The sequence below is a fragment of the Echiichthys vipera genome (genome assembly GCF_963691815.1).
Source record: "Echiichthys vipera genome assembly, chromosome: 3".
NCBI classification, from domain to species: domain Eukaryota; kingdom Metazoa; phylum Chordata; class Actinopteri; order Perciformes; family Trachinidae; genus Echiichthys; species Echiichthys vipera.
In genome coordinates, this window is record NC_139828.1 from 518,344 (window position 1) to 530,843 (window position 12,500).

General features: G+C 48.8%; 1 protein-coding gene and 1 long non-coding RNA gene across 2 annotated transcripts in view; both read right to left on the reverse strand.

The window, feature by feature from the left end:
- Window positions 1-55: 55 nt before the first annotated feature.
- LOC310966755 lies at window positions 56-1,246 on the reverse strand. The gene is made up of 3 exons (XR_014593850.1): window positions 1,024-1,246; window positions 535-572; window positions 56-258 (listed from the first exon to the last, which is right to left on the reverse strand). It is a non-coding gene; the product is annotated as an uncharacterized lncRNA (long non-coding RNA).
- Window positions 1,247-8,943: 7,697 nt separating this feature from the next.
- LOC310966745 (calcium/calmodulin-dependent protein kinase type IV-like) overlaps window positions 8,944-12,500 on the reverse strand; it is a 15,633-nt gene continuing 12,076 nt past the window's right edge. Inside the window, exons 7-11 of the mRNA XM_083940619.1 lie at window positions 12,121-12,195; window positions 10,639-10,714; window positions 10,147-10,273; window positions 9,724-9,876; window positions 8,944-9,586 (exon numbers count right to left, since the gene is read on the reverse strand). Of these exons, the coding sequence (XP_083796745.1) occupies window positions 9,065-9,586; window positions 9,724-9,876; window positions 10,147-10,273; window positions 10,639-10,714; window positions 12,121-12,195 (953 nt within the window). The 3' untranslated portion in view covers window positions 8,944-9,064. The remainder of the gene's footprint in view (window positions 9,587-9,723; window positions 9,877-10,146; window positions 10,274-10,638; window positions 10,715-12,120; window positions 12,196-12,500) is intronic.

Sequence of the window (12,500 nt, forward strand, 5' to 3'; positions counted from 1 at the left end):
AGTTCACCAAACATTGTAACTTGCATGTACCAAAACAGAGAAAGACAAAGGAATGCAGGGTCCGAACAAAGTTTTATTCCAACAAAATAATTCTGTCTCTTTTTGCTGAAGCAGCGTCAGCTTAATTTGCCGTTTGGCCAGTTCAGTCTGTTTGACTGCCCTTTCGGTCTCCATTTTGAGGAGCCTCTCATAGGCTTCCTCATCCCCGGCATGCCTCTTCCGTCGCCGTCGCTCTGGCTCTGGCTCTCGCCCCCGTGCCTGATGTGGTAGATAGATAAGTTTATTGGTCACATGCAAAGCTAAAACCAAGGTTTAAAAACAGTGTAGTGAAATGCAAAAAAAAACAAGCTCTCACCAATGTTGGAGAGGAATTAGGATGAAGAAATGTTTCTAATTGTGTCACTGACCAATACCATGAAAGTAATGCCATTACAAATTTAAGCAGTTTCAAGCACTTTATTCAAACTCCAATTACTTGAAAGTCTTAAATGTATCAATACAATTAAAGCATTTTCAAGGATTTCCAGCACTCACCCTGTTGTAGCTGAGTGGTCCATGGCTGTGAGTGGACTCTGAAGGTAGAAGGTGTATGAGTATCTTAATGCACAATCCCAAATTGTGTTTATGTAGCCTACACAAAAACATGATATCATCACCAGCATTAGGCTACTGTAGCATTCTGAACCTTCTGAACAAACCTTGTAGTTAATACTCAAACTGTGTTGCGTTGTGTTTTCTAAGCACTGAGCAGGTCTGTACACAATGCAGCCTGCTTATACTGTAAATCTGCCGTGTTGCAAATGACGTGACGCTAATGATAGCCGCTAATGATAGCCCGCTAGCTGCTTAACACACAAGTCAATGGAGCCGCGTTAGCTCCCGTTAGCACGGCCGCGTCTCAATTAGAGATCGCCACGGCCTGCTTTTAATAAGGTGACAATTCAAATAGTTGGCTTGCATGATGTGTTGGTTGCCGTTCGTATGGTATTAAAACCGCTACACAATAGACGACGGTTAACTTACACTTTTGACGTGAAAGTCGGCTCTCTGCTACTCCTTTCATGAAGTAGTCCACCATGTTTCAGATCCCGGAGGCGGAGACTTGAGATTGGGAAATCCGTATCCGGCCAGGTAGGGATAACGGTGATCCACCCTGCCTGTGTTTTGAAATACTCAGATAAAGTCAGCAGGATCACCGTGATCCATGACTGAGAATAGGAGGATTTCGTTATCCGGATTATTCTGATCCAGATTACAAATTTTGAAATACTGGGCCCTGATGATGATGTCATCGTCTTAGACCCGCCCACCTGAGACGCACGCTCCTGATTGGTCGTCTGTGAATCTCTTTTTTAACTTTGAGGTGAAATAAAAAAACATTTGAACGGAAGTTTGTGGTTAATATTTAATGTTCACAGCTGATTATTAATAATTCTGTTTTCATCTCTGAACTTTTATTTCACTTTAGGAAGATTTTAAAAAACAAAACCGAAGAAATGAGAAGAAAACACAAAAATATTAATAACAATAATAATTATAATAATAAAACAATCATTTTAGATTTGGATCAGGTTGGATCAGTCTGGATCAGGTTGGATCAGGTTGGATCAGTCTGGATCAGGTTGGATCAGTCTGGATCAGTCTGGATCAGGTTGGATCAGTCTGGATCAGGTTGGATCAGTCTGGATCAGTCTGGATCAGTCTGGATCAGGTTGGATCAGTCTGGATCAGGTTGGATCAGTCTGGATCAGGTTGGATCAGTCTGGATCAGTCTGGATCAGGTTGGATCAGTCTGGATCAGTCTGGATCAGGTTGGATCAGTCTGGATCAGGTTGGATCAGTCTGGATCAGGTTGGATCAGTCTGGATCAGTCTGGATCAGTCTGGATCAGGTTGGATCAGTCTGGATCAGGTTGGATCAGTCTGGATCAGGTTGGATCAGTCTGGATCAGTCTGGATCAGGTTGGATCAGTCTGGATCAGGTTGGATCAGTCTGGATCAGTCTGGATCAGGTTGGATCAGTCTGGATCAGGTTGGATCAGTCTGGATCAGTCTGGATCAGGTTGGATCAGTCTGGATCAGGTTGGATCAGTCTGGATCAGGTTGGATCAGTCTGGATCAGGTTGGATCAGTCTGGATCAGTCTGGATCAGTCTGGATCAGTCTGGATCAGGTTGGATCAGTCTGGATCAGTCTGGATCAGTCTGGATCAGGTTGGATCAGTCTGGATCAGGTTGGATCAGTCTGGATCAGTCTGGATCAGTCTGGATCAGGTTGGATCAGTCTGGATCAGTCTGGATCAGGTTAGATCAGTCTGGATCAGGTTGGATCAGGTTGGATCAGTCTAGATCAGTCTGGATCAGGTTGGATCAGGTTGGATCAGTCTAGATCAGTCTGGATCAGGTTGGATCAGTCTGGATCAGTCTGGATCAGGTAAGATCAGTCTGGATCAGGTTGGATCAGTCTGGATCAGGTTGGATCAGTCTGGATCAGTCTGGATCAGTCTGGATCAGGTTGGATCAGTCTGGATCAGGTTGGATCAGTCTGGATCAGGTTGGATCAGTCTGGATCAGTCTGGATCAGGTTGGATCAGTCTGGATCAGTCTGGATCAGGTTGGATCAGTCTGGATCAGTCTGGATCAGGTTGGATCAGTCTGGATCAGTCTGGATCAGGTTGGATCAGTCTGGATCAGTCTGGATCAGTCTGGATCAGGTTGGATCAGTCTGGATCAGTCTGGATCAGTCTGGATCAGGTTGGATCAGTCTGGATCAGGTTGGATCAGTCTGGATCAGTCTGGATCAGGTTGGATCAGTCTGGATCAGGTTGGATCAGTCTGGATCAGGTTGGATCAGTCTGGATCAGGTTGGATCAGTCTGGATCAGTCTGGATCAGGTTGGATCAGTCTGGATCAGTCTGGATCAGTCTGGATCAGTCTGGATCAGTCTGGATCAGGTTGGATCAGTCTGGATCAGTCTGGATCAGTCTGGATCAGGTTGGATCAGTCTGGATCAGGTTGGATCAGTCTGGATCAGTCTGGATCAGTCTGGATCAGGTTGGATCAGTCTGGATCAGTCTGGATCAGGTTAGATCAGTCTGGATCAGGTTGGATCAGGTTGGATCAGTCTAGATCAGTCTGGATCAGGTTGGATCAGGTTGGATCAGTCTAGATCAGTCTGGATCAGGTTGGATCAGTCTGGATCAGTCTGGATCAGGTTAGATCAGTCTGGATCAGTTTGGATCAGTCTGGATCAGGTTGGATCAGTCTGGATCAGTCTGGATCAGGTTGCATCAGTCTGGATCAGTCTGGATCAGGTTGGATCAGTCTGGATCAGTCTGGATCAGGTTGGATCAGTCTGGATCAGGTTGGATCAGTCTGGATCAGGTTGGATCAGGTTGGATCAGTCTGGATCAGTCTGGATCAGTCTGGATCAGGTTGGATCAGTCTGGATCAGTCTGGATCAGTTTGGATCAGTCTGGATCAGGTTGGATCAGTCTGGATCAGGTTGGATCAGTCTGGATCAGTCTGGATCAGTTTGGATCAGTCTGGATCAGGTTGGATCAGTCTGGATCAGGTTGGATCAGTCTGGATCAGTCTGGATCAGTCTGGATCAGGTTGGATCAGTCTGGAACAGGTTGGATCAGTCTGGATCAGTCTGGATCAGGTTGGATCAGTCTGGATCAGGTTGGATCAGTCTGGATCAGGTTGGATCAGTCTGGATCAGGTTGGATCAGTCTGGATCAGTCTGGATCAGGTTGGATCAGTCTGGATCAGGTTGGATCAGTCTGGATCAGTCTGGATCAGTCTGGATCAGTCTGGATCAGGTTGGATCAGTCTGGATCAGTCTGGATCAGGTTGGATCAGTCTGGATCAGTCTGGATCAGGTTGGATCAGTCTGGATCAGGTTGGATCAGTCTGGATCAGTCTGGATCAGTCTGGATCAGGTTGGATCAGGTTGGATCAGGTTGGATCAGTCTGGATCAGTCTGGATCAGGTTGGATCAGTCTGGATCAGGTTGGATCAGGTTGGATCAGTCTGGATCAGTCTGGATCAGTCTGGATCAGGTTGGATCAGTCTGGATCAGTCTGGATCAGGTTGGATCAGCCCGGATCAGTCTGGATCAGTCTGGATCAGGTTGGATCAGTCTGGATCAGGTTGGATCAGGTTGGATCAGTCTGGATCAGTCTGGATCAGGTTGGATCAGGTTGGATCAGTCTGGATCAGTCTGGATCAGGTTGGATCAGTCTGGATCAGTCTGGATCAGTCTGGATCAGGTTGGATCAGTCTGGATCAGGTTGGATCAGGTTGGATCAGTCTGGATCAGGTTGGATCAGGTTGGATCAGTCTGGATCAGGTTGGATCAGGTTGGATCAGTCTGGATCAGGTTGGATCAGTCTGGATCAGGTTGGATCAGTCTGGATCAGGTTGGATCAGTCTGGATCAGTCTGGATCAGGTTGGATCAGTCTGGATCAGGTTGGATCAGTCTGGATCAGGTTGGATCAGGTTGGATCAGTCTGGATCAGGTTGGATCAGTCTGGATCAGGTTGGATCAGTCTGGATCAGTCTGGATCAGGTTGGATCAGTCTGGATCAGGTTGGATCAGTCTGGAACAGGTTGGATCAGTCTGGATCAGGTTGGATCAGGTTGGATCAGTCTGGATCAGGTTGGATCAGTCTGGATCAGGTTGGATCAGTCTGGAACAGGTTGGATCAGTCTGGATCAGTCTGGATCAGGTTGGATCAGGTTGGATCAGTCTGGATCAGTCTGGATCAGTCTGGATCAGGTTGGATCAGGTTGGATCAGTCTGGATCAGGTTGGATCAGTCTGGATCAGGTTGGATCAGTCTGGATCAGTCTGGATCAGGTTGGATCAGTCTGGATCAGTCTGGATCAGTCTGGATCAGGTTGGATCAGTCTGGATCAGGTTGGATCAGTCTGGATCAGGTTGGATCAGTCTGGATCAGGTTGGATCAGTCTGGATCAGGTTGGATCAGTCTGGATCAGTCTGGATCAGGTTGGATCAGTCTGGATCAGTCTGGATCAGTCTGGATCAGGTTGGATCAGTCTGGATCAGGTTGGATCAGTCTGGATCAGTCTGGATCAGGTTGGATCAGGTTGGATCAGTCTGGATCAGGTTGGATCAGTCTGGATCAGGTTGGATCAGTCTGGATCAGTCTGGATCAGGTTGGATCAGGTTGGATCAGTCTGGATCAGGTTGGATCAGTCTGGATCAGTCTGGATCAGGTTGGATCAGTCTGGATCAGGTTGGATCAGTCTGGATCAGTCTGGATCAGGTTGGATCAGGTTGGATCAGTCTGGATCAGTCTGGATCAGGTTGGATCAGGTTGGATCAGTCTGGATCAGGTTGGATCAGGTTGGATCAGGTTGGATCAGTCTGGATCAGGTTGGATCAGGTTGGATCAGTCTGGATGAGGTTGGATCAGTCTGGATCAGGTTGGATCAGTCTGGATCAGGTTGGATCAGGTTGGATCAGTCTGGATCAGGTTGGATCAGTCTGGATCAGGTTGGATCAGCTTGGATCAGTCTGGATCAGGTTGGATCAGTCTGGATCAGGTTGGATCAGTCTGGATTAGTCTGGATCAGGTTGGATCAGTCTGGATCAGTCTGGATCAGTCTGGATCAGTCTGGATCAGGTTGGATCAGTCTGGATCAGTCTGGATCAGGTTGGATCAGTCTGGATCAGGTTGGATCAGTCTGGATCGGTCTGGATCAGTCTGGATCAGTCTGGATCAGGTTGGATTAGTCTGGATCGGTCTGGATCAGGTTGCATCAGTCTGGATTAGTCTGGATCGGTCTGGATCAGGTTGGAAGCCCCTGTACAGAGAGAGGTAGAGCGTGTGGTTCCAGATCAGATGAAGGGTTTAATTTGAGGTCAAAGGTCAGATTCTCTCGGGGGTCTGAGCAACGACCGGGTCTCTGGGCGAGCAATAGGTCTTCACTTAACACAAGAATATGTACAAACAGGATCAGGATCATCTTCATCATCATCATCATCCTCATCTTGATCATCATCATCATCATCATCATCATCACCATCACCATCATCATCATCATCATCATCACCATCATCACCATCATCATCATCATCATCATCATCATCATCACCATCATCATCATCATCACCATCATCACCATCATCATCATCATCATCACCATCATCACCATCATCATCATCATCACCATCATCATCATCATCACCATCATCACCATCATCATCATCATCATCACCATCATCATCATCATCATCACCATCATCACCACCGTCACCGTCATCATCATCATAAAAGTGTAAACAACGCTGAGTTTTACTAGAAGCTCACGAACACAACACGCCACTGAACTACACACTGGATCTACCACCTCACGCGGCTGCAGGACGACGTCAGCGGGAGTCGACGGTAAAGAGTAGAAAGGATAAAAAAGCGTTCTCAGTCTGACGCCTCCGACGCTGGAAGAGACGCAGAAGGAGAAGCTGCTCTCTCTCGCTCCTCCTCGTGCAGACGTGTTTAATAAAGTTCCATAAAATACAATCAGCTCCGTCCTGAGCGTCCGAGAAACGTCTCTTCTGGACCAAAGAAGAAGTTTTAGTTCGTCCCAAAACTATGGACAGCGAGCAGCTTCTGACAGCACTGTATCCACCCGCCAACAAACCACATGCTAGCTGTTTCCCCCCACCTCCAGTCTCTATGCTAAGCTAGGCTAACTCCATCTGAACATCTCTAAAGCTCAAAGTTTACGACCAAAATGAATCTCCGTGTTTTGACCGACCCACTTTGTTAAAGCGTCCGTCAGCAGAAGAAAAGCCTCGAGGTCGAGGTCTGAAAACGTCACAGCAAATGTTTCATTTGTGTAAACATTAAATGTGTTTAAGTAAAAAACGTCCTCAGAAGCGACTTTAGTGATAAATCGTTGCTGAACCGTCCGGCGCTTTGCATTGTGGGATGCAGTGAGAGAGGCGGAGCATCCAGAGGGCTTTCAAGTTTCATTCTGGTCGCAAACGTCCTCCTTCAAATGTTCCTGTGATAAGAAGAGTCGTGTCCTCAGAGCGATCCCCGATGTTTCATCAGCGCTCAAACCAACACCAACGACACATTTGGGACATGAATGAGGATCCGATTGGTACATGAATGAGGATCTGGGTTGGTACATGAATGAGGATCTGATTTGGTACATGAATGAGGATCTGATTTGGTACATGAATGAGGATCTGATTTGGTACATGAATGAGGATCTGGGTTGGTACATGAATGAGGATCTGATTTGGTACATGAATGAGGATCCGATTGGTACATGAATGAGGATCTGATTTGGTACATGAATGAGGATCTGGGTTGGTACATGAATGAGGATCTGATTTGGTACATGAATGAGGATCTGATTTGGTACATGAATGAGGATCTGATTTGGTACATGAATGAGGATCTGGGTTGGTACATGAATGAGGATCTGATTTGGTACATGAATGAGGATCTGATTTGGTTCATGAATGAGGATCTGATTTGGTACATGAATGAGGATCTGATTTGGTACATGAATGAGGATCTGGGTTGGTACATGAATGAGGATCTGATTTGGTACATGAATGAGGATCTGATTTGGTACATGCATGAGGATCTGGGTTGGTACATGAATGAGGATCTGATTTGGTACATGAATGAGGATCTGATTTGGTACATGAATGAGGACCTGGGTTGGTACATGAATGAGGATCTGATTTGGTACATGAATGAGAATCTGGGTTGGTACATGAATGAGGATCTGGGTTGGAACATGAATGAGGATCTGGGTTGGTACATGAATGAGGATCTGATTTGGTACATGAATGAGGATCTGATTTGGTACATGAATGAGGATCTGGGTTGGTACATGAATGAGGATCTGGTTGGTACATGAATGAGGATGTGGTTGGTTGGTACATGAATGAGGATCTGGTTGGTTCATGAATGAGGATCTGGTTTGGTACATGAATGAGGATCTGATTTAGTACATGAATGAGGATCTGGTTGGTACATGAATGAGGATGTGGTTGGTTGGTACATGAATGAGGATCTGGGTTGGTACATGAATGAGGATCTGGTTGGTTCATGAATGAGGATCTGGTTGGTACATGAATGAGGATGTGGTTGGTTGGTACATGAATGAGGATCTGGGTTGGTACATGAATGAGGATCTGGGTTGGTTCATGAATGAGGATGTGGTTTCAGTCGAGTTGAATAAAATCAACCAGGTCATGAATAAAATGTAAGAGTTAAAATGATGTCATTAAAAGATGGTGTTTTTCTTACCACAGCAACAAGAACACGTTTAATCATTAGAGAATCTGAACGAGAGCTGTTGACTCCGTTTGTTTGTTTGTTTGTTGTTCAGGCCCTGAAAGCATCTCCAGCCTCCAGAAACAGCCGACAAACCTCAGAGAGCGCGTAGCTGTTAGCATGTTAGCGTAGCGTAAGCAAAATGTTCTGCAGTTTCGTTTTGGTCCCAATAAATGTTTTTAATGTGTGTAAAGATAACACGCCGTGATGATGTGTAGGGTTAAAGGAACAAACTAAATGAATTAATACATCGTTGATAACATTTAATGTAATGCTTCAAATAAATGAATTGTGTTAATAAAATAATGCAGTTATTCATTTAATTATATATTTCTGTACAGATATTTACAAATATTTTAAGATATATGTTTATATGTATGTGTAAGTATTTATTCATTCATGAATTTAGTTATTTATTTATATCATTTTAAGTTACACTAAAGATCAATGAAAGTATAATTAAATAAACCACTATATGAATAAATACAAACGAATATAAATAGAATGAAGTCAAACATAAAGTATTTCTCAATTGATATGTGAAATATATCATGTTATCATATAATCATGTCTTTATTTAGCATTTACACAATTTATCAAATCAAGTGTTACATTAAATCATTATTTATGTATTTATATATTTATGTATGATTTGTATTAATATATTTAGTTTTGGCCTTTAAAACCCTCCAGAAGCGAGTGGAAGCTGAACCTTAATATCTCCCTGGAGCGTCTCACTGACAGTGGGCCGTCTTAGTGGCGGGCTCCGTCCCCGGCGTGAACCCGTTGCTGAGGCTGCTGGGACTCGGAGGCGTGGCCTGAGCAGGTGTGGCCTCGACCCTGGAGGCGGGTTCGACCACGGAGCGGCTCTTCTGCGGCAGTCGGGGTTGGACCGGCGCGGTTTTGGGGATGACAGACGCCTGCCGAAGCCCGTCGGCCCGCAGCGGCGGCCTGGTGAGGGCGGGGCCTGTGGGCGTGACATCAGAGCTGGGCGCTTTGGGGCTACGTGGAGGGGAGGGGCTGAGGGCGCTTTGCTCGGCGGGCTTTGACCCATCCTGCGGTGGCGGCGGCGATGGCTGCTGGTCCGGGGTCGGGTCCTCTTCGTCTGGGGGGGCGGGGCTTGATGACTCAGGGGGCGGGTCCTGCTGCATGCTGCTCTGCCGGGAAGTCCCCGAGCCTGGAATCTCGCAGCTGTCGGTGCGGCGCCGTGAGCTCTCGTGCATCCGACTGGTGGCCACAACGGCCTTCATGGCGGCCTGTTGACGCACGCACGCACGTGCACGCACACACACACACACACACACACACACACACACACACACACACACTCATTTTGAAACTAACTAAAACAGATGGTTTCTCTCGGGGGTCGGCGCTCGCACGGCGTCCTCACCTTAAGTTTGCGGCGAGCGTTGAACTCCTGCAGCTTCCTCTGGGCCGTGTCCATGTGGGAGAAGCGGGCGGCCTTGCCCAGGACCCAAGGGTGCTGCAGCGCCTCCCGCACGCTGAGGCGCTTCAACGGGTCCAGCACGATCAGCTTACTGACCTGCACACGGATCAACAGGTCACCGCCGAGTCCAGGGGACGCCGTCCTCTACGGGACAAGACTGACTAGAGGATTAACTACTGACATCGTCAACACAAGTCTCAAGCCGAGACGTTTGAGACCGATCCCAGTCCAGTATCAGGTCTTCTGAAGTCATCAGGTCCAAGTCTCAAGTCTTTCCGGATCAGTTCAAGTCCAGAGTCACGCTTCACGTCGTCTCCAGGTCCGAGTCCCGCCCTCTAAAAGCGGACGTCCTGCTGAGGAACTCACCAGGTCCTTGGCGTTGAGGGAGACGTCGTCCCACCACGGAGACACAAACTCGTAGTCGCAGTTGAGGATCCGGCTGTACATGTACTGGTCCCCCCTCGGGTCGAAGAAGGGCTCGAACCCACAGAGTCTGGGGAGCGGGACGCAGTCAGCGCCACCGAGCCAGAAAGCATCATAACAACAATAACAACAACAATAATAATAATAATAATAATAATAATAATAATAAGTTCATAAAGGAGTCAGTGAATCCGCTCCAAAGAGAAAGCACTTTAAAAACATGTGACGATGTCGAATCAAAGCTTTCAAACGAAGATAAAATGAGAAATAAATAAATGAGTGAATGTGGAAATAAAGAGGAAGTGAAAGCGACAGAATAAAAACAGTAAATAAAGAGATGAATGATGAATAAAGCACATTATGTATTAATAACTGTCATGTGAGCGTTTCCTGTGTGAGGGGACAGGAAGTGTCACATGACGCCCTGTGACTCACAGGATGTAGAGGATGACGCCCACCGACCACATGTCCACCTCAGGGCCGTACGCGTTCCCCCGCAGGATCTCTGGAGCTGCAGGGACACCAGAGGGAGAAGCTGGGGAATCCTACAGCGCTGCAGCTACAGCGAACGCATCACCGCAGACACACAGGCATCTACACCTGCTGCTGCACCTGCTGCTGCACCTGCTGCTACACCTGCTGCTGCACCTGCTGCTGCACCTGCTGCTGCACCTGCTGCTGCTGCACCTGCTGCTGCTGCACCTGCTGCTACACCTGCACCTGCTGCTGCTGCACCTGCACCTGCTGCTGCACCTGCTGCTGCTACACCTGCTGCTGCTGCACCTGCTGCTGCTGCTGCTGCTGCTGCTGCACCTGCTGCTGCACCTGCTGCTGCTGCTGCACCTGCTGCTGCACCTGCACCTGCTGCTGCACCTGCTGCTGCACCTGCTGCTACACCTGCTGCTACACCTGCTGCTGCACCTGCACCTGCTGCTACACCTGCACCTGCTGCTGCACCTGCTGCTGCTGCTACACCTGCTGCTACACCTGCTGCTGCACCTGCACCTGCTGCTGCACCTGCTGCTGCACCTGCTGCTACACCTGCTGCTACACCTGCTGCTACACCTGCACCTGCTGCTGCACCTGCTGCTGCACCTGCTGCTACACCTGCTGCTACACCTGCTGCTGCACCTGCTGCTACACCTGCTGCTACACCTGCTGCTGCACCTGCTGCTGCTGCACCTGCTGCTGCACCTGCTGCTGCACCTGCTGCTACACCTGCTGCTACACCTGCTGCTGCTGCTGCTGCTACACCTGCTGCTACACCTGCTGCTACACCTGCTGCTACACCTGCTGCTGCTGCTACACCTGCTGCTGCTGCTACACCTGCTGCTGCTGCTACACCTGCTGCTGCACCTGCTGCTACACCTGCTGCTGCACCTGCTGCTACACCTGCTGCTACACCTGCTGCTGCACCTGCTGCTACACCTGCTGCTGCTACACCTGCTGCTGCTACACCTGCTGCTGCTGCTACACCTGCTGCTGCTGCTACACCTGCTGCTGCACCTGCTACTGCACCTGCTGCTGCTGCTTCATCTGCTGCTGCTGCTACACCTGCACCTGCTGCTGCACCTGCTGCTGCACCTGCTGCTACACCTGCTGCTGCTGCACCTGCTGCTGCATGTGCTGCTACACCTGCTGCTGCACCTGCTGCTGCACCTGCTACTGCACCTGCTGCTGCTGCTTCACCCGCTGCTGCTGCTACACCTGCACCTGCTGCTGCACCTGCTGCTGCTACACCTGCTGCTGCACCTGCTGCTACACCTGCTGCTGCACGTGCTGCTACACCTGCTGCTGCACCTGCTGCTGCTGCACCTGCTGCTGCTGCTACACCTGCTGCTACACCTGCTGCTGCTGCACCTGCTGCTGCACCTGCTGCTGCTGCTACACCTGTTACACCTGCTGCTGTGAACTCACCGCAGTACCCGGGCGTCCCACACACGGTCTTCATGGTGACCTGCTCGTCGATGATCTTGGAGAGGCCGAAGTCGGCTGTGAAAGAAACAAACACACGAGTCTTTGTTGAGGTTTGAGACAAAAAGCTGTTTCTGCAGTTTCCTGTGTGTGTGTGAGGTCGGGCGAGGGGGTGGAGCCAACAGGGTGGAGGAGGAGCCGTGCAGGTGAGCCCCTGAGGTGACGGAGGCCCCTGGCGTGACGGAGGCCCCTCACGTGACGCAAGTGACGTAGAACACCAGAAATTACGTTTTTCCGAGGAGACGCAGGAAAGTGAGGAGACAAGAAAAAAGGTTAGCTTTGCTACGTCCATAAGCTAACTACCAGCTAACTAGCATTCTGCT